This window comes from Cavia porcellus, unplaced genomic scaffold (assembly GCF_034190915.1).
Source record: "Cavia porcellus strain 051 isolate PalLab524CR breed Dunkin Hartley unplaced genomic scaffold, mCavPor4.1 scaffold_7, whole genome shotgun sequence".
NCBI classification, from domain to species: domain Eukaryota; kingdom Metazoa; phylum Chordata; class Mammalia; order Rodentia; family Caviidae; genus Cavia; species Cavia porcellus.
The window spans coordinates 50,116,527-50,139,701 of NW_026947490.1; the positions used below are offsets into that span (position 1 = coordinate 50,116,527).

The 23,175-nt window shown below is 34.2% G+C and overlaps 1 protein-coding gene across 1 annotated transcript; it reads left to right on the forward strand.

Moving 5' to 3' along the window:
* The first annotated feature begins 272 nt into the window (after positions 1 to 272).
* Positions 273 to 22,792, forward strand: Uhmk1 (U2AF homology motif kinase 1). The gene is made up of 8 exons (XM_003468696.5): positions 273 to 723; positions 1,893 to 2,185; positions 2,808 to 2,999; positions 5,365 to 5,459; positions 9,669 to 9,745; positions 9,886 to 9,984; positions 11,540 to 11,628; positions 16,176 to 22,792. Exons 1-8 carry the CDS (start codon positions 456 to 458, stop codon positions 16,320 to 16,322), a joined length of 1,260 nt encoding a protein of 419 aa, XP_003468744.1. The 5' UTR covers positions 273 to 455; the 3' UTR covers positions 16,323 to 22,792.
* Positions 22,793 to 23,175: the final 383 nt, after the last annotated feature.

Sequence of the window (23,175 nt, forward strand, 5' to 3'; positions counted from 1 at the left end):
GAGGTCTTTTCTCTAAGCAATGTAAGCAGGGTTTTACTTTCTTGCCTTCCCAGTGAAGAGGTGGGAAGATGATGGCTCAAAAGAAAAACCAAGTTTAGTTTCGGGTAACGTGTGTGAAAGCGTTTAGCACTGTGGCTGATATTTAATAATGAAGTTTAATATGTCTTACTGTCAGCTCTTTTGTACCAATCTAGTTCATCCAATCGGGTCGCGACCCCGCCCCTTCTGGGCCCGCCTCCTCGTAGAGTTTGACGCTTCCTCCGTTTCCGGTGTCTGGACCCCGGAGCAAGTGGCTTCCGGTGTCATGGCGCCCTGAGGTTTCGGGAGTCCGCTAGGCGGCTGCAGGCCTTTCCCTGCGGAGCCGCTGGTCCGGCTTACGGGGATGTGACCACAGGCCTTTCCAGCCTGCCTCGGGCGTCGTGTCAGCTCCCTTGTCAGCGCCTCAGCCCACACCGATGGCGGGGTCCGGCTGTGCGTGGGGAGCGGAGCCACCGCGGTTTCTGGAGGCCTTTGGGCGGCTGTGGCAGGTACAGAGCCGCCTGGGTAGCGGCTCCTCGGCCTCGGTGTATCGGGTGCGCTGCTGCGGCACCCCTGGCTCGCCCCCCGGCGCTCTCAAGCAGTTCTTGCCTCCAGGAACCACCGGAGCTGCGGCGTCGGCCGCGGAGTATGGTTTCCGCAAAGAGAGGGCGGCGCTGGAGCAGTTGCAGGGTCACAGAAACATCGGTAATTGTCGCTGCTTCCCTTCTTGTCCAAGTCCCAGTCCAAGCAAGCAGGCACTTGTAGGCCTGGAGGTCTCTTGCGTCAGGCAGAAGCAGGTTTGGCCCCTCGTTATCATCTGCTGTAGGCCCCTTTCCCATCCACCTTTCGTTTTATTGCAGCCTGCCTTGAAGGGCGGTGGAGTCTGTTGTGTGCTTTGCCCTGTGTCCCATAGTAAATGCATTTACCGGGTTTCTTAGAATACCGCACTCATTAGCGTAGAGAAATATCTTTTCTAGTGAAAAGAGGTGTCTTTGCTGGATTGTCATCATTCCATGCCAGTAAGAAATGGGAAATATTCTAGAGTTATGACATCACAGCTACCATAATAACTTCCATGCTATCAACTGTTACATATTTAATGTGCATTTGAAAGAAATGACTCAATATTGCACAGCATTCTTTGGAAGCATGAAATTTAGGAATCCTTTTTTTTGCTTTGGTAAGATTGTTTCATGACTCACTCAGAATGTTACATATATAATGAACATTGTTGCTTATCCATGAAAACAATCTTAATTGTCATTACACCAGCAGGGAGCTTATAATTAGTGATAGCTTTGGTTAAGGACTTTTGGGCAAGTATGATCCTTCTTTAATTGAAGAATGACCTTTTTAATAATATAGTGTTTGAGAAGAATTGCCTATCACTGCATGTTTTTTAAGCTTGCTAAATGGTGTATCTTTATAACCTTGCTAGTGAAAACAGAATCTTAAGACTTTTTGTTTCAGCACGAGTAGGTTACAGTGTTGTAGAGTGCTGTTTTGGATTAAAAAGCAAACTTCAATTCGTTTTTTAAAAAAAGAGTTACTTTAACATTACGATTTTTATTTTTCATAATACAAATTTGGCACCGGAGTGCAAGTTTATTCACCACTGATTGCTTGTTGAAACGCAGTTTGAATCACTATGCTTTATTTAATATCTTTGATTTGTAATAAACTGTTGAAGGTTGTCTCATTTTTTAAAAAAATAATTTAGTTGGCTGAAGGTCTTACAGGAAAAATAGTGGAAGCTTGTTCAACCACATTACTCTTATCTAGGCTATTTCAAATTTATATTGCAGAATTACGTAGTTCAGCAGTCATTTACCGAGTGATTTTTTAAAGGTGTTGTAATTTGTTACTTTTTCTAGTGACTTTATATGGAGTCTTTACAATCCACTTCTCTCCAAATGTGCCATCACGCTGTCTGTTGCTTGAACTCCTGGATGTCAGTGTTTCGGAATTGCTTTTATATTCCGGTCACCAGGGTTGTTCCATGTGGATGATACAGCACTGTGCCAGAGATGTTCTGGAGGCCCTTGCTTTTCTTCATCATAAGGGTTATGTCCATGCAGACCTCAAGCCAAGAAACATATTGTGGAGTGCAGAGAATGAATGTTTTAAGCTCATTGACTTTGGACTTAGCTTTAAAGAAGGCAATCAGGTAAGAAATCCCTTTTCTTTTCCCTTACAGTTTAAAATCTAGTGATCTAAACTACATATTTGGAAATAACAAGGACATTTTAGTTGGAACTGAAATATTTTTAGTGAAAACACCAAAATACCTGGAGATGAAAGCAAATCAAAAGATTTTTAGGGCTAACACATGAAGAAAGGATATGTGTTTGGATTAGGAAGGAGAAACTAGTAGGGCATAGGAGTTAAAGTACTTAACCTACATAGAATGCTCTTTTTATTTTATTTTATGAGCATTTGGTTAGTTACTGAGTTACTGTTCTGGTGTCTTCAGTATTTCATGGAAAAATGCATCTGACAGATCTGGTATATCATTCTCCCACGTTTATCAGCTCTTTGAAGAGTGTCCTTTTGTATCAGCAGTGCCTAATATGTAAGAAACTGCCTACAGAAGACTTCTGTATGAGCAGCTGTATAGAAAGTATATAGCTTGTCTGTGGGAATTTTCCAATTAATGAACCAAAGACTGAGAATTTTTGAAATTCAGTTTGGCAGTTTTACTGCATATGTAGAGAAATAAATACACTCTGTTGAGATAGATGGAAAGTGCACAGCTTTTTAATGGTTATAAGTTTATTCATTTTCTTTAGGATGTGAAGTATATTCAGACAGACGGGTATCGGGCTCCAGAGGCAGAATTGCAAAATTGCTTGGCCCAGGCTGGCCTGCAGAGTGACACAGAATGTACCTCAGCTGTTGATCTGTGGAGCCTAGGAATCATTTTACTGGAAATGTTCTCAGGAGTGAAACTGAAACATACAGTCAGATCTCAGGAATGGAAGGTAAACTGCACTAGTGTTTTGCTTTGGGGTCCTTAAGAATATTCACTTTATGATGATTTTTATTAGGGAATTCAGTTGTATCCTTTTCTCCAAATTCTTCTTTCTGTATTTATGGTACCTTAAATGCTACTACTTATTCTAGTTATGTGCTAATGAATATTGCATTTTTACTGGTCTTACCCTGGGTTCTAGCATGTTGTGTTTGGTTAAACACTTTAATGATGAGCTCATTTTCCTGAAGAAGCGAAGTGATTTCTTGGCATAGTAAATTAGTTAATATGAGTTTCCAAGTAATATTAGTATATATTAGTATAATAATTAGTAATAGAACTATAGGCTAGAAAATAATCTCTACCCAACACTTTATAGTTAAAAACAGTAATTTAATATATAATCCAATTAAGTTCTTTGAACTGTTCTGTGAGGATAGAGTGGATATTGCTTATTTTTTTTAATCCAAGAGAGACTTGAATTTTTTTTCTTTGTGCTAGGGATCGAACTCATGACCTCGTGCTTACCAGGCAAGTGCTTGAGCCTGTGAGCTAAATCCCAGGCCCTTGCTTATTTTTTTAATAAATAAAAAATAATCCAGCACTCTGGGAGGCTTAGAGTAGAAGGATTGCATATTAAACCCCACCAACTTGGTGAATGAATGAGACACTGTCTCAAAAGGAAGAATAAAAAACAGATCAATGTGAAGCCCCTGCATTAATTCCCAGTACAGAAAAAACAAAGACAATCTGGTTGTGCAGACCTGGGCCCCAAATTCTATTCCTTTTAAAGGTTCCTCAGTTTACACTGCTTCATGTCTATTTATATTACATATATGGTATGGTAATATGATCATTGTTTCGGTGGAAACATTGAATTTAACTTCTAAACCTCTGACATTGAAATTAAGAATTGTTTTCAAATACTGGGGGACTTTAATGTTATGATCATACCAGTATCCTTTGGCCTTGGTTTGATAAATAATATAAAGCTTTGGAGTTATTATTGATCTGAAATTAAATTCTTCAGAATTAAACAAATATTTAATATGAAGTGTTTTCATTAAGTAATAACTTTTTTGAGTTTTTAATATATAACATATGTCTATTAGAGTATAAAATAGTTTTATTTCTATTAAAACTATCAATTACTGATGTTTGGTGTAGCAGTTTCTGAAAGGAATGCATTTAACAGCCTAAATAAGTAAATTCAGTGCTTATTTTCAGCCAAATAAAAAAATGTTACCATGAGGTAAAACCAGTATCATTCTTTATTGTTAGTATTCCAAACAGTCAAGAGGCTAATCCAAATATAGATTGATTAACTGAGTTAATTTTGACTGTCTGTGAACCTTTTGAGATGTGTTTGGCCCAGAGCTTATTAGAATTAGGTCACTTTCAAATTCAAAAATGACATGTGGATGTACATGTATTAATGGAGTCCTGAATGTAGATCTTTCTAGGTAAAACATTTTGTTTTATCAGTTACTATAAGGCAAAATTGCCCACTGGTATGTTTAGGACTTATGTCTCGCTTTCACTTCTTACTGTTCTATAGGTTTTCTAAACCATGCTGAATGTTCTAAAGAATGAGAACAATAACATATCTCATAACAATATTGAGGTTAAAAGATGAAATGATGCTTAGTGTTTAGCATAGTATATCACCCTGGTAAGAATTCAGTAAATTTAAGTGATAATATGGTAGCAGTCCATTTTCTTTTGCTTTGTTTTGTTTTGTGCAGTACTGGGAATTGAACCACATGATCTTATTGGGCTATATCCTTTTTTTTACATAAGGTCTCACGAGGACACTAATATGCCTAGGTTGGACTTTTAATTTGTAATCCTCTTGCCTCAGCTTTCCAGAGATTACAAGCATATGCCACCACATGCAGCTTGTGTCAGGTGTTTAACTCATGTATACTAGTCCACATTCTAGCATAGCACACAAGGAAAAACAGTGGTGTTCCATAGAAATTAAGAGTATTAATAATGTTGCAACATTTTAATACTTATTTTCTCAGTGATAGATTATTTTGATCCAAAAATCGACTGAAGACTGTTAGACACTGACTCACTTGTTACACATTCATTTTCTCACCTTGCATTAAATTGTATTTTTACATGGTTGCTTGGGTTAAACGTTCATAGAATGTCAGGTACTGTGTTAGGTACCGAGAATAGAGCAAAAAATATGTTCCTCTTCTCCAGAACTTATGATTATGTGTAGAGTCTCCTCTGTTAAGTTCGTAAGTGCTCAGGAGTGCTCAGCTCTCAAGTTTTCTCTGGTGTATTACTTACAAACAGTGCTCTAGTACTCCATACACACAAATTGAATTTGAATAACCTAAAGGCTTTTCTCTTTTTTTAAGGCAAACAATTCTGCTATTATTGATCACATATTTGCCAGTAAAGCAGTGGAGAATGGTGCAATTCCAGCCTATCACCTAAGAGACCTTATCAAAAGGTACATTACCTGTGCTGTAAGCTTGTTTTTGCACACATACACTATGTGAAATAGATTTCTGTTATTTCTCATTTGTTTGGTCATTTAAGAGATTTGCTTGATCATTTAAGAGAAATAACAATTTTAGCTTAGATATCCCACCTAGGCAGGCTTCTCATGAGAACCATGAGACTATTCAAATAGTTTCACAAATTTATTTTCAAAATAGCATTGTTTATTCACAGTGGGTACCAGATGTTAAACTCTTCTGGTAGATGCTTATTCAGTGGAAGGTAGGTGCTGGGCCATTGTACTTTCGACCTTTTGTATATGTGTCAGTATTATATATTTGATAGAGAGCAGTTTTTAAAGAGAAACTTTTTATTCATAAAGGACCAGATTTGTTTTTGGACTAGTCAAAAAAAATTTTTTTAATGAAGTAGTTATCAATTGTATTTAAAAACATTAGCATTGAAAACTCTGCGAGAATAGATACAGGGTTTCTAATATTTGAATAAATTGAAATATAATAGGTATTTGTGAAATAACAAATGCTATAATATGTATTAACAAATACTAGGCTTTTTGAGTTTCTAGCATAATGATCTAAATAATAATTACGATGCTTGAAAAACGTGACTCTTTTGGTTAAGTAACATTATTGTAGTTTTTTTTTGAAATATTGGCCTTAGAAATACTCAAAATAGTTTGAACTTTCTATTTTTAAATAATTAAAACTCACCAGAAGTTGGACTATGTTATATGGACCTCCAGATTTCACCCAGTTTCTCCTAACGATAACACCTGACATCACTAAGTAGAGTATCCAAACTGTAAATCAGTGTTGGTGCAATCCACAATATTCATGCAGATTTCACCAATTTTACACATACTTTTTTGTATATGTGTATGTTTTCCTTATTGTTTTAAAATATCCGTGACTGATTGATAATAGATGTTGCAAATTCCAGTTCACATGGAGGAAATAGCAGTGTAGAATTATATAATGGACTTTTTTCTTGAAGTCAAATTATTTATTAAATTCTAGTGTTGATTTTTTAAAGCAATAGTCCTCCTCCATTATACAAATAAAACTAAATTTATTTACTACAAAAAATTGTGTTGAGGAAATAAAAAATATAAACTGAGTTTCTAATGTTAATGTTTCAGTATATTAAGATATTTTTCTGCGAATTGTGTTATGTATGAGCAAATTATTTGAACTTTTCAAATATACTCTTATAAAACACAGCTATGGAAAATGTTAATAAAACAAGTTTGTAGCTTGATGGATCCTTAGATATGTTGTAATCAACATTCTGTTGCAGGAATAAATCACTTTACCAGCTATCCCAGAGTTCTGTCTCTCTGTCCCAATCTCAGGTCCCTTTTTCCCTAAAAGCAACCATTGTGTTGACTTTATGATAATCACTTCTTTTTTTTATATCCTTAAACTATAGTCTAGTTTTGTTCTTCAAAACAAAGCCTTTTAGGTCTTTTTAAATCAAAAGGGTCCCTTTCTATTTCATTCCCGTTTCCTGTGATTTATCTGGTGTACAACTTAGATTGTTGACTCAATGCAATTTTCCACAGTCTGAATTTTGGTGTGACTTCATCACATGTTGTGACCATCATCTTGGTGTAATTTCATGTATTTCTGTTTAATTCCTACAAATTGAGAGCTATATCTAGAGAGTTTGTGTGTTTTTAAAGATTGTAGATGACACTTTTATAAGGAGGCAAATGATACAGTTATCTCTGTTTTGTGAATTAGTAACTATTGATACTTAATCCTTTAGATCCCTTACTTTGTTAGGTGTCAGCATTTGTTACTCATTTTGTTAACTAAAGACAAATACTGTATTTGATTCTCTCTTTGCTAATTTTCAAGATAAATCAGTTGGCTCCTCATTATCCTCCAAAGGTGATCATTCCTTTTTTTAATAACTCAAATTATCAGTATAAATGGGTGAATTTAAACTTATTTGATGTATTTTAGTGTGTTGCAATTTTTCTTCTATTTAAGGCTGAAATTGGCATATCATTTATGATTGGGAACCTCTGCATACTGGTTTTGGCAGGTGATTATTTTTATAGCTTCCTTGTTATGTAGTATGACAAGATGCTTCCAGTTCATTTTATTCTGCCCCAGACTTAGCCATTCTTCCAAGAATTCTGTTTTCTTTTTCTCTCTCTCTCCTGGTAGAAAGTTGTGATTTTAAAACCAGTCTAGATATTGAAAACATTCATTGGTACCAGAGTGAACATTATTTCCAAGCTTTTTAAATAGACAAAATTCATTCTGAGATTTCCAACTTGAATTTAAAACTACAGGGCTTTTGTTCTGCTTCTAGTTATATATGTATGTCTTTTTTTTTTTTTTTTCCACATCAGAATTCTGGTTCTTAAGTACAAAAAGAGAATACTAAAATTAGAATATTTTATAATTTCATTTATTTATTCCAATTATACAGTCTCAGAAAAACTGTTCTCTAGTAAGGGTACTTTAAAACAGTTTTAATATACTTTTCCCATTCTTTCCCCACTGAAAAAGTAGCTGTATCTGCATTGTCAGATTACATGCCAGTATACTCTAACCTGTTCTAATAATCTCTCATTTAATCTTAGTATACATGTAATGATGTATGTAATAGTCATCACTGATTCATTTGATGTCTCTCTAGTCATTTTAGTTTCCTGTGTCTTGTCTACTACGAGATCACAATATTCCCTGAGTTTTGGCACGTCAATAGTGTGTTACACTTGAACTCTACTACTCATTTTTGATGGATGTGCCAATCCTTGGCATATGTTCTTCTTTCCTTGAATGTCTTCAACATGTTACTACTTTTTCTTCTGACACAGTGATTATGCTGAAAAGTTTGATGATTCTTGAATTTTTTTTTTATTAAAAGTTACCTCGTTGGATTGGGGATTAGCAGTAGAGTGCTTTCTGGCATGTCTAGGGCTCTGAGGTCAACCTCCAGCACTACAAAAACAGTAACAACAACAAAAGACAGTTCAGTGGATTTCATCTTTTTCTTCAGTCTAATGATTTTACCAGAATGTATGTTGATTATGATTTTCATGGTCTATATTCTGAGAGACACGTATGGTTTTGGTATATAGTTTTAGATCCTTTTTTTGGTTTAGAAAACTTTATGTAATTTTTGTATTTGTTACATTTTTCTATTTTTCTGCTTTGAATTTTAGGCATTCTTGTATAATCTTACTTTATGAGATCCTTTTTCTATTTTTAATATCTTCTGCTCTTACCTCATTTTTGAGATTTTTAAATTTTGATTTGTGTTACTTTTTCATATATATCATTTAAAAATATCTTAAGTTCATTTTGAAGCAGTTTGTTTTTGTTCATGTCTTTCTGGTATATAGTCACTGTTCAAGAGGTATTATAATTCCTTTTCTTGTTTATTTTTATGTGAAATTAATTTTCCTATATTTTCAGAAAGGGTAGTTGGAATAGTTTTTTAATTATGTAGGGTTCGTTCATCTGTTGTTTTGTATAATGTTCAAAAAAACCAAAATGGCTCCCTCTCAAATGAGGACTAGTTGTGGAAGGGAGCTGGTCTTGGTGTCTAGATTTAAGAGAAGCCTTGTGCTCACCTGGTGCAGAATGTATAACCCCTTGTAGTTTTAGCTACTTTTCTCAAATTGGTCAGCTGTGCTTCCTAATGAGTATCTCGTGGCTATTTTGGATTATTTTTTCAGCTTCATTAGAAGAACAGTTTTTTTTTCTGATTTCTTACGAACATGCCAACAGAGTACAAATCTTACAGGTATTAATGGTTTGTCTCTATGATTTTGTTGTGTTATCATTGGGTTTTGGTTGTTCTATCAACAAGTTGTTTTATTATTTGGGGAATTCGACAAGATTCAACAACTATCCGCCAATGTAATCATTTTGTTTTAAATTGTATTACCCAAATTGGTTTCTAGCTGTCTTTTTATTCAGTAGAGTGTGTGGGCTACTTCCTTATGTCTCACTTATTAATAAAAACATTATATTACATCATAAATATATCATGTGCTGTGGTTTATCACTTCATTTATTCATAAGTAAGAATTACATTGTTAATAGATGAATGGCTGGTTAAACATGCTAATATCATTAGTACTGTTGTGAACATTTATACCTTTTTATCTTTAATAACTGCATTTTCGAAAGATTCATCAGAAATTGTAAAGATTCTACCTGTGTTTATGTTTTAGCATGCTGCATGATGATCCAAGCAGAAGGATTCCTGCTGAAATGGCCCTGTGCAGCCCCTTCTTTAGCATTCCTTTTGGTAAGTGGTGTAAGTCTTTATGCTTTTCTTGGTCATTTGATAATCTTTCATTGTACATTTTGATCTCTTTGGTGTGTTACTCATCAATTTATTTGGGATCAGTTTATTACACTTAACTATAATGTAATGAACTTTAACAGCCCCTCATATTGAAGATCTGGTGATGCTTCCTACTCCAGTGCTGAGGCTGCTGAATGTGCTGGATGATGATTATCTTGAGAATGAAGAGGAATATGAAGGTCAGTTCTTCATAGATTTTACTTAGTGTCTTTTTCTTAACTGACTCTAGGGACGGGGATATAGATCGATGGCACAGCTCCTGCCAAGTACAAGGTCCTGAATTCGATTGCCAGTACAAAAAAAAAGAAAGCAAGACCTAAGCCTAGAATAGACATATCCATAAGATTCCCTTATTTTCCTAATTTATAAGAAAGTTTAGGGTTGAGGGTTTAGCTCAGCGGCATAAGCACCTGCCTGGCAAGCACTAGGTAATGAGTTCTATCGCCGGTACCAAAAAAAAAGTTTAGTAAGGATATTTTACTATATGATTTGTAATATATTCTTACCTTTTTATTTCTAAAGTACTTTTGATTGCCTTGTACTTCCTTTTTACTCAATTAAGAGATTAAATTCTCTAACAATTTATGTCTTTAGTTTTTATATCCCTTCTCTATGGGTTTATTTCCTTTTTAGCTTTCTTTTTATAACTCATTAATTTGACACTTACTGAGTATTGTGTATAATTGTTGGATTACTCCGTTTTTAATATAGTAGGGGAGACATGCATGAACAGTGACAGTAGTGATTTGAAGACTGCACCAAGGAAGGGTGCTTAGTCCAGTTTTAGTAAGCAGTAGGGCTTCTCTAAGAGGCTGTATTTGACCTCAGTTGGTAATTAACATTGCTTGGCTAAAAGATGAAGGATTGAAGAAATATCACACAGACGTGCAGAACATGACACATTCGGAGAACAAGAGTTGGTATAATTGTGTTATTTTTAGGAAAGCAGTTGATTAAAGATGTAGCCAGAATACAGATGTCAGTCCTTGTTTTAAGAATTTGAATATTATCCAAGAGATAGTAACACTGAAATTATAACCTACATGAAAGAATAGTCAGTCCTCAATAAATATGTATTTTAGGAAGGAAGGAAGTGCTAGTTAAAGTCAAACTGCAGTGTCTTTTTATTATCTATCACATTGACATGATCCAGGGATGCCATTTCTGGGCTGTTAACTGAGAAGGAGAGGTTCGTGCAGGTTTGTGGTATTGTTTATAATGTCAAAAGGTTGGGAAATACTTTAATTGGTATCAGTCAGTGGGGGAAATTTACTGAACATCTGTGGAGTAAAATACTGTACAACCATAAAAATAAATGAGAAGATTTCATGTAATAATATGGAAAGCTCTGAAAGATATTTAATAAAAGCAGCATTAAAATTCTTCCTTAAAGTATATATAACCTTATTTTCTTATATACACTGATAATATTTAAGACAGGATACAAAAGAAACTGATATCTCTAAGAGGGGGAATGGATTGGTAGTTGGGATGGTTTGAGGGAAATTAAGACTTTTTAATTTTTAATTATTTGAATATTGCTTATGTAAAATGTTAAATGGAAAACTACTAAATCTTTTGAAATTATAGTCTTAAGCTTTATTTTTGAAAATACAGAAAATGTTTAGTTGGGTATCACTAAATTCTTTGATGATTTAAAATCTCAAATAATATTACTCCAGTACATTATAGTATTATGTTAATGTGAGTTCTCCAAAATATTTTAATTACCAGATGTTGTAGAAGATGTAAAAGAGGAGTGTCAAAAATATGGACCAGTCGTATCTCTGCTTGTTCCAAAGGAAAATCCTGGCAGAGGACAAGTAAGTCAGTGTATTAATAATTGTGGAATTATTCAAAGATTTACATTCTGTGTTAAATACGTTCTGTGAAAAGATGTATACAAAAATTTGTTAAGAAATAAGTCTTATGCATTATGCATGATAATTATTTTCTTGTGCTTTTTACTTTTTTCTAAAAACTTCTGTCATATACTTGCTTTTTAAAATGAGGCTTTTAAAAAAAGATATTAATCTATGTTTGAGTTGTCATAAACAGTGACAGCAGCTAAATTATATACAGGTTCATATACAGAAGTATTTGGTTCAGTTTTGTTGTCTTTAGAATTAGAAGGCCAGTTGGGTTAGGTTCTGGTTGCACTTGAAAGAAATCAGGTATGCTGGACTGAGAATCCTAGAACCTAAAGTTCTCACCTCGGTATGATTATTTTGATGAGCATTATGTTCCTCACTTAAAAAAAAAAATATATGGGCTAAAACTGATCAGTATTTTTATTAGAAAGCAGAGTTCTAAATTATAAATTAATATTTTAAGAAAATCTTTATCTATATTTTAAGTTTTAGAGAAACAGAATATTGCTTTACTATAAAGTTTCTTGGTTGTATCCTCTTGGCATTGGAGCCTGCTAATTCTTTATTGAAGGAGCTGGCCCGTACATTGTTGGATGTTTAGTAAAGCATCCTCAGCCTCTGCCCGGTGGATATTCCTTCATCTCCAATGGTAGACCAAAAATTTTTCTAGGTGCTACCAGATGTCCATGTGAGGGACAGCAGTAGAATAATCACCAGTGATTGTGAAGTATTATATATTTAATGCATGAAAAGTCTTGGCTACTGAAAAAATAAATTTGTTCTAGTCTTAGTGAAAAGTTATTACTAATCTAATAATACCATTTACCTCATTCATTGTCAAGAGCATGCTAATTGTATCCTTGATTTTTTACTTTGTTTTGTTTTAAAGAGGGTAAAACCAAGGAAAATAAAACAATAAAATCAATAAAAATAAACCAAAATAAGTGATACAGGACTTCCAAAACTTAACGAAATTAACAATAGTTACCACAATGCCTTTGTTGTCTTCAAAATAGCTGCAGATACTACCTTCAGGCATATTAAAAATCAAACAGAGCAATAAAATAGAAACAATAAAAACAAAACAATAAATGTAATAAAGATCTTCAAAACAAGCCAGTAATAAATACGTAATGGCTTTCATAACATGTCTTGCTATCTTTTAAATAGCTGCTCGCGCCATCAAAGTTAACATAAACAAAACAAAAGAAAATAACAACAAAGCAGCCCAACAAAGCAGTGGAAATAATATGATTTCCAGGCAGGGATCTCTTCCCTGTAGGGCCTGGTTCTCTCCTTCTGCAGTCTGCAAATGGCACTGACTCAAGGAGAGGCTTGGGTCTGGTTCTCCCCGTCCTGCAGTGGCCCAATCTGTATCCTTGATGTTTAGTTTTTTGACCAGTGTTTATTGTGGTTCTGTTATGTTCTAGTCTTTTGGCATACAATAGCAATCAGAGCACCAAAAAAATACAGTGTTAAAGTGTGGAGGGAAAAACAGATTGAGAAAATGGCCTAAAGAGTGCTGGAGTAGAATGCATTGTTCTTTTCCATCCTGGGTAGGAAAGGCGTACTAAGAAGTTTACATTTTGGTCAAGATTTGAATGGAGTAATGAAGTGAATTACAAGCAAAGGAAACAAGTTCTAAGTCTATGAACATACCAGGCAGATATAAGGAGACCAGTATGGCTGAAGCAGAGTAAGTCAGCAAAAGAATAGTAGATTAGATGAAAGAGGAGCTCAGGGAGTGTGGGGACAAAGCAAGTAGAGTGGGATGCCATTGGCTTTTACTGTGAATAAGAATAGCCATTAAGAACAGGTTTTGGGAGGCTTTAAATTAAGATTAAACATGATCTGACTCGATGTTAACCTCAGTGATTAAAATGAAATGGAAGACAGAATAGAGAAATATGAGTGATATTTCTAGCTGTAAGATGACATTAAAAATGTCTTGTTATTATAAATGTGAGGAAATTTGTTGTGTTGAGAGATATTTTTTTACTGATAGTGCATTTAAAGGGAACTGAAAACAGCTTTTGCTAAACTCTTGGGATCATAGATATAATTTATTTAGTCTGTTGAAAATATCTGTTACCTAGTTAATAAAGCCAGTCTTTGACTTTAGCTTTTCAGTTAAAGAGGACATGATTATCAAAGGAATACTACAAAAACCATTGGGAAATAAATTATGGATTCACCTTACAACTACAAAAACTAGTAAAACTTAAAAATAATAAAGCTTATAATTAATATAATCATAATAAATTAAGATACTTATTTAGGATGAAACAATATAGTATGTGAAATTATAGATTGTCTGTGAAGGAGGAACAATATAGAAAGTATGGTATTCTTTGCATTGATGCATGTCTCGTTGATTCAGAAGTAATTAAGAATCAGAAAAGTCAGAAACAGACTCATTTTCATTAGATACTACATTTTAAATTTCCTGTTGTGTTTAATGAAAAAGCATATATTGCTTAAAATCAGTTCTGTAGCCAACTATACTTTTATTTTTTGTAAAAAAATTATTTTAAAGATTAAAGAAAGCATTAATTCTATGTTTCATGACAGTTTTGATAATAACTTATTAAACTGTCTTACAAGAAATATATCTACTCTGAAAGAAATCAATACAATTTTATCAATTGTATTTTCACCATTGACACTTAACTGTTTTGCCCATTTGGAAGAGCATATATTTCCAGTTCATGGCATATTTTAGGGACAGGTTTTAAGACAGATGACAGATGCCACTTACCTTTATACATGTGTAAAAGGAAGTTTTTTTTTTTTTTTTTTTTGTCTTTTTCATTTTTATCGGTACCAGGGATCGAACTCACGACCGCCTGCTTGCAAGGCAGGTGCTTATGCCGCTGAGCTAAATCCCCAGCCCCGTAAAAGGAAGTTTTCACCGTAGATGATCTCACCTTTGTTTTTAAGTACCACAAAACAGTCATGGAATGGAAGAAGAAGCAAAATTTGCCTACCTCTCCTCTGTATATGAATTCAGAAAGCCCCATCACAGGCCAAAGTACTTGAGGTTAAATATCTTTTGTCATGCTTAACAGAAATATTTGCCTAAGACAGAATGACCAGTGTTAGAGGATAGGACTTTATCAATAAAGGAGAATTTTATAAAAATAGACTACTATATTGGAAACTTCATCCCTTCATATCTTGGAAGTTTTGATATCCTGTAGAAATATCTTTGGTTTTTTTCAAGCAAGAAAACTAGAAAATTAGAAAGAATAATGTGCCCAAACTTGTAAGTAGGTTGATTTTAGGAAAATGTACAAATGAAAGTTGAGGATGTAGAAATTGGTTTCCTTAAAATACTCTGTTTTTGCTTCTCCCTTTAAAGTCTTTGAATGTCCTAGGATGTTTGACCCTATGTGTGAAGACTATTGAAATAATGAAAGAGGGATACAACTGAGGAAGGAGGAGCAGTCTTTTTGGTCTCACTTAGCAGTTTATAGGGTAAACTGGGAGGAAGTCTTTCCAGATCATTTAACTTTAATGTAATTTTTAAGCCAGCAAAAGGAACTTGTAAATTGCTGTGTTGTATCTTTTCTGTACCTTAGATAAGAATTCAAAAGCTCTGGAAAAGGAAATACCTAGTTTTGAACTTATTCTTTAATACTTCCTTATGATTTATAGTTGTTCCAAGTATTTTAATAATTTCCAGTGGGTTTTGTCCAGTATTTTTTTCTTGGTCAACTTTGAAAAGAGCAGATTATCACTGGGTTACTGGTGAAATACAGTTGCTTTTGGAGCTGTTCAGAATTACTTCGGCAGTGTAGTGATGTTAATTACTCCTATATGAATTTGACAAAAAGTTACGCGTTTTTCACTCAACTTGTCTTTAATGGATTTTGAAGAGTTTAATGAATTGGACTGACTTCTGAGGAATGTTTTAAATCTTGTTGCTCTAAAGTATGGTACCTGGACCACCAGCATTGCCATCATAGTTTGTAACCAACTCTGGCTTTGTAACCAACCAAACTTTGGACATTGTGATACAAGTGGAATCTGCCTTTTAACAAAATCCTTAAGTGATACACAATTATGTGTTCCTTCAAATGACAGGTCCTGTTAATGGCAAGACCCTCTGAGAAGTGCATTGCTAGGTGGTCTCATAGTTGGGCATACTGACATATAGGATATTCTTCCAAGTAGCCTGTGTAACACCTAAGCTAGATGGTATAGCCATTTATTTCTAGGCTACAAATCCATACAGCATGTTACTACTGTACCAAGTACTATGGGCAGTTGTAATACAGTGGTAAGGGTTGGTCCAGCTAACTTACCTAAACACAGGAAAAGTATAGCAAAAGTATCAGCCACACAAATTTTCCAGGTCCATTGTAATCTTACGGGACTTGTGTCTTGCACTGTTCATCACTGGCCAGTATATTGTTGTTCATTGTGTGACTGCATTACATTAAATTTGGTGAAGTGCTGATCGTGGTGGAAACTTGGTTTTCTCTATTCTTTTTCAGGTCTTTGTTGAGTATGCAAATGCTGGTGATTCCAAAGCTGCTCAGAAATTACTGACTGGAAGGATGTTTGATGGGAAGTTTGTTGTGGCTACATTCTACCCGCTGAGTGCCTACAAGAGGGGATATCTCTATCAAACCTTGCTTTAATTGATAACCTAAGGACTATTTCTTGTTTCTCCTCTTCCATTTTCTGGATCATTATATTCTATATCTGAATACAGGAGCACCCTTTTACCATTTTAAAAGGGTGCTTTGTACATTTATTTAATCCTACCAATGTGCAGTCATTGCCCTAGCAATGTTGCATTACAAACTTTTGGCACCGAGTAGGACAAGACCTCTCAGCTATACAGTGAGGGGTTGTAGAGCATCCATGTGGGCAACCTTGTTTTGTGTAGTATGGCAGGTGCTGCTATTCCGTATGTAACCTCCAAAGACATTTTATTTCATGTGATCATAAAGCAAGGATGAATAATACGTCATAGTGAATATTATTAACAAATTTAAGGTTGGTGACATCAATTACAGCTTATTCCCTTTTGTGGTCAGGTGGTTCTTATTATTGAAATCCATAACTGGCACTGGACACGCTCAGTAATGTTAAGTAACTGTCAAGCAGCAATTACCTACTGTGTTCTTAACACTGAGTTATGAATTTTTTTTAAAAGGAGTACTGTAGTACCTGATATTCCTTTAAAGAAACTGCAGTGAGCCTATCTGCATTTTTAATTATTATTAAGGCTTTTAAAATAGAAAGCTGATGCTTGATCTTGCACAATTTTTATGTCTAGTATGTTTGTTTGAGTGAGTGTGCAGGTTGAAAGATTAGAGAAAATTTGAGTCCGTGTACTTAATAGTGTGACTCTTGCGAGCCAATACAGTCTATACCCATATCTTCCCTGCCTGTTTCATACCTGTAAGATTGAAGTTATATGTATTTTGAGAGTTGATGTGCTGATAGAATGTAAGTGATGGAAAAGTTCATTCCTGAAAGCCTCAGAACAAAATGGAGAAGAGACTAAGGTTATACTGAAACTCCTCAAGTGATTGGAATAAAGAAGGAGTTTTGGTACATGAAAATGATCCCATTCTTCAGTGTACTTTTAGAACCTGGGTTGGCTCATCTTTTTTGTATTGAATCTGCTATGATAATTATAAAATTTCTCAAGATGTGCTTCTACCTATTATAATGAAAAATTGAGGTAGATTAAAAAGATTAGGTGTATATTGAGAGGAAAAGAAAAAAGGCAAAGAGCATCATCAAGGATCCTGTGTTTCTTCTTTTCTGTCTCTTGTTCCTCTCCCACAGCCGTTTTTTCCCTTCCCCTATTTTGTGCCTCTGTTCTTAGCTGAAGAGAAGCCCGAGGAGCAGCATCCCAAGTGGTCTAGCTTTTGACTGTATGGAAGTAAAGGAAGGTGTAGATATAATAAAGTAGGAGTAGAAAGAAAAGAAAAAAACAGTTCTTAAAAGAATTCCTAATATGTCTCTGTGTAGAGAATGCCAGTATGCATGACTTTGTGGAACAGGTTCATTACATGGTAAGAATTCTAAGTATGATTTCATACCATATGGTAGATTGTTTTTTAAAGTATAAAAACAAGAAAATCTTTATAAAGTACTGAGTATACAAAAAGGACAAGTTATATATGTTATGAATTTTTTTCCTATTTCCTTACCTGAATGAAATTATTTATTTTTTCTTAACGGAAAAGTCTTTCATATGTTTTCCTGCTGGAGCCTCCTTATAGTCTTTCTTTGTGAGTGCCATGCAGGTTACTGAGAGCCTGACTAGAATTTGCATGTTTAAACAATCACTATTTGACATTTTAGTTACTATAATAATCAGAATTGTTCAGGACTCTCCCTTAATATTTATTATGAAGCCAAATTTGGTATAAGGTGGCTGACTTATGAATTACCAAAAGGCCTTTAGCATGGTCCCCAGTACGTGCCCTTAGAAAAAACAACTGATTTTCTTTGTTTTGCCCTTTTAGGGGTTGATTGGTTGAGTCGTTGTTAAGTCAGAATTCAAAAGAGTACAACCAGTATTTTGAAGACTTAATCTTTCCATGTATATTTCTATGGGTAGCTGCATTGTGGCAGTTAGAAATAATCCTTTACTGATAAACACACAATAAAGATGAATTTTTTTTATGATCAGGAATTTGAGGTTAGCTCATGTACCTCTTCCCCTGACCTATAGGGAAAAGAGAAATTCTTGCAAATAAACTGCAGGTAAGCTTCTGAGCTTACTCGTGCAGTATGCTGCTAACATTGATGCTGCACTTCCCAGCATTCTTTGGTCACCGTCTTATTGCAGATTATTCATACATATGTAGTGTGTAATACTGTAGAATTTTATTACAGAAGATTCTAATTCGATTTTAAGGGAGCTGAGGAAGAAGTGATGAGCCTGAATAACCATGCATTGAATTAAATATTTTATATTAAAGTCACAGAATTGAAAAAAAGACATCTGCTATGATTTAAATTGTCATTTTATAGCTTTTATCCCATTCTACCAAAGATGACATTTGCAGGTTCTTCCACCCTTGTGTTATTAGAAGTTTAATCTTAATGTTTTTCTTAAACTAGAACCAAATATTATTAAAGATGCAGTTTTCACGATTCTTTTAGGATGGAATATATACATAGTAATTTTGATTCCTTGAAGTTACTGAAAAATTAGAAATTTTCTAGAGAGGCAGGGTAAAGAGCTGGGAGTTCATGTCGTTTTGAGCAGCTGTTTTGGGCCAATTTATCTCAGGTAGTTTATTTTTCCCTAAATTATTATGTGTGCTTCCTTTCCTCTCACTTTGCCAATTTCTTCTTTATTGTTCCATGGTATTGCCGTGGCATATTCTGCCCCAGAAAAAGCATATAAAATGATTATAGAAAATTGGGGGTTCTTTGGAAACGTATCTGGAAGTGGAAATGAGCTCACCACTATCAAAATTATAGTGGTGTATTTAGAAAAGAACAAGAAGAGCGCAACAGTTTGTTAAGTTAGCACTAGCTGAAAGTAAATGCAGTAAAGGCTGCATTTGAAAGAAATTGAAATAGATTGTCCTCTTGCAAGAAGGGATCAGCATTTTTCACCACTGGGTGTCTTCCTTGTTCTTAGCCAGCAGCACAGTAGCTGTCTTCAGAGTAATTCCTTTTCTGCTACCTTGAGCCAAAAGTATTTCTGCTTCTAAGACATAATCCATACATACAGTTGTACTCATGCTGTTCTGTTTTGAGAGAAGTATGGCCTCTTTTTTGGTACTCCCACTGCTAAGGAGTGCTGCCACATAGAGGAAGCTGGGCATAGTATTTGTTTCCATCTTATTACACTGGACTTTCCCCCTAGTAAGGGCAGTAATTTTCTGGAATAAGTGAAAGGCAGAGTTAGAGCATTCATCAGGTACTTCATGGTTCTTTTGAGTTCATTAATTTTCATAAATTCTACTATCGGTTGTACTTTGCAGTATGGCATTTTACTTTTTATAATTATAATGCAATGAAATCAGCACCATAGTAACTGATTAATTAGAATAACAGTTACTGGACAAGGGAGTTAGGGAGACATTCGGTAAAAGATACCACACACTCATGCAAGGGTGTATGGTAGATGGCTTTATTCAGATTAGGGTACAGACGAATCACATCAGGACCTTTATTCTAGTGGATGTGTAGATAAAAACTAGAGCAAGTGCCTTGTTTTTCCTGGAAAATATTAAAACTCATTTGAGAGAAAACTTCCCAAAAGATGATTAATTGTACTTTGCCTTTTTCTTGGAACAACTTTTAGATTGAGTCACATAATAGAAAAATCCAAAATTTCCTTAGTGATGTTTTTGGAATATGTAAATCTATTCATATTTGCTTTTATTCCAATATTACATATAATGGAAGAGCTTATTAGGCAGAATATAATTCTTCCTTAAATCTAGTTCTATATCTGATGTCAGGTTCCTTCCTCAAATCTTACTACTATAGCTCTGTCATATCATTTACTTGTCAAATTTAATCACATATAGACCATTTCTTGGTCATAGCTCAAAAGAATTCTTATGTCTTAAGGTGCTTGGTAAATCGTCTTTATTTTGGGATGGCATCTTTCAAGTTACCGTAGCACCACATAACTAATTAGTTTTCACAGTGAGTTTGCACATGTTAAGTTGCCTTCATTTGCAGCTCCTGTCAGCTTCCTGTGGTATATTTAGTTTTTATGTAGTTAATCAGGAACATGGACATTTTACTTTTCAGAGTACCCAGAATTTTAAAAGATTTAATTTTGTTTTAATTTAGCTTCTTTACTTGATACCATAAAAAGGATATCGTATTTGTGATTCTGGCCACTCTTCCCCCACCTGCTGTTTTTCATTGTTAAATTGTATGCTTACCAGTGACATGCAGTTGACAAATACTATGGATATTTAAGAAGGAGGTTAATAATTTTTAATATTTTTGCTGTAATTTTATAGGATAAATGACTAAAAATTTATAAACTAGAAAGCATTTAGGGAATTTTATATTTTATAAGTGGTCATGGGGATGATCTTCAGGATATGATAGTTTTCACAAACTTTGTTCTGATCCAAAGTTTTTATTCATTTCCTATTGTCAGCACTTTTGTTCTTTGTACTGCTTACGGTATTTTACATTTGCTTTATTTGTGCTTTTCAGAGAATTATAATCATGGCACTTATGTTTCTGGTACCATAAATGCTGAAATTCATGGGAAAATGATCAAACAGTTGCCTGAATATTATTTCCCATTCAATTGGGTAGCTGCCACTATAACCTGAAGAATATTGATGGCTCAATTGGAAACCATTTATGTTTTATGAACTAAGTTCTTAGTATTGTACTTAAAGGCAAAGAGAAGCATCCTTAACTTGCATTACATGACTATTAATTTTTGTCTTGCAGAAGAAAACTAATATTATTAAACTGTTTTATATGATGACAGTGTCACATTCTAGGGGGAAAAAACTGGAATTGTTCATTTTTGATTGCTTCTTTTTAGAAAACCCTCATAGTAAAAATCAGAGCTGCTTGCTTCCGTAAGGTATTGATTATTAATGAGAATTATTTGTGCGCCCCCCCCTTCAAAAAAAATCCCAGATTGGATTCTCCTTCCTCTTGTTGCTTATGTCTCCTTAGTAATATTCATGATGTTAGGACATGAGTTTAAAAAAAGCAAGTGTAATAAGGTATTCTAAAATGATGCATATTTGGATTCAAATTCTCTTCAATCATTTGAAATATCTATAGTTGTTTTATTTTATTAGCATGGGTTTTCAGAAAACTGCTAAACTTAATAAGGAAGAAAAAGATTGAGGATGAGGAGAAGAAAATGGCTCCCTTACTGGCATTAGTAATCTTCCATGTGGCTAATGATTTTTAAATGTTTATTTTTTAACCTGTAGATTTCATACCTATAGTGTAGAAACATTGCCTTTCCTATACATTCCTTATACTTTCCCAGAAAATTGTTCTAAGAGCTTATGAAACCAGATTAAATATCCATATTTGATTTATCTGATTTTTAAGAGTAAATATTTCAATTTCAGCTTTTGTATATTTGGTGTTCATTGCCATTCATGTGCATCAAGGCTCAGAAAGAAACTGGAGATTAACCATGTTTCCCTTTGCACACTGGGTACAGTGGGTGGCGTTAGTATGCACTAGCTACAAAGTACTGCACCTTATGGAACTAAGTGGGGTTTATTTATAGTCATAAAAAGTTAAGCTGCACTTCTATATATTACTTACTTGGCAGAGTGTAGAGCCACATCTTGCCCAGCAGGATTTACTCCTCCATTCTTCATTCTTCTTTGAATATCTTAAATAATTTAACATTCCTTAATGTCCTCTAACAGTGTCAAATCTGGGGTAGAAGGGATTTTTCTCTCCAAAAGGGCTTTAGTTTTGCTGTATTTTTAAATCACTTTTAGAAATCCAGTTATGATTAATAAATTATGGCCTCCTGTGTCAGCACTGAAGTGGTAGGTTATAATACTGAAATCTACTACTCTGTTTCCCTTATTAACACGTAATTGCTGTGCTTTGATAAAAAGGTTTTTGGTTAGAAAAAAATGTGAAAGATCACTTAAACCAAAGCCAGTTACTAGGAGTATTTTCTCCTGTTGGTTTACCTTCACCTCAGAATTACAAGAACATCACAATACACAGTAAATAGTTGTCTATAACATTTCTACCAGTTGTTTCAATTGGTCTTGGCATTTCTTGGCACTATGGTTCTATGTTTTTTGTGACGTCATATTGTTTGTGAGGTTTTTTCTTAATAAGTAAGTGGGACTGTAAATGTAGATGTTTGTCAGAACCAAGAAGTTCTTTGTTCAAATCTTTAAATTTCTGTTTTTAAACTTGTTCTTTTCTGCTGAGTAGCAAAGGACTTTCATTTTCCACTTTTCCTATATACCTAAAAGTATGAACACTGAGTTTCAATGGACTGTATTGTGAACTTTTTGCTGAGAACTTTTTTCTGTAAACACAATTGCCTTGTTCAGTTTTGTTGTAAACTGACTTACCATAAGATGCACTGTTGATATGCTTTCTGATGTGTGTTTGATAAGAGTGATAAAATAAAACAAAAATAAAGAAACTGCTTTTATGTATTTCTATACTTATTATAGTATTCAGGTTCAGATAAGAGGTAGATACATTCATTATTTAATTTTTACCAAAACCATCTATTGAAAAGATTATCATAGTTTCAACTATTTCTAAAGAACATGATTTTTCACTTTTGAAAAAGTGAATCAATTTGACAGTAATAAAATAAAATTATTCACTCCGAATAAATGCCTCAAGTACAGAAATAGTCTGGCCTGGTGAAATTCACAATTGGGATCTGTGATCTGATGATGGCTTTTTTATCAAAATCTTTAATCAAGCAACTTTTAATTTTGTGATTTTGTGTTTTGAAGACCAAGTAAAATAGTAGATATAATAGTAATAAACATATCAGGTATGGTGATGGATACT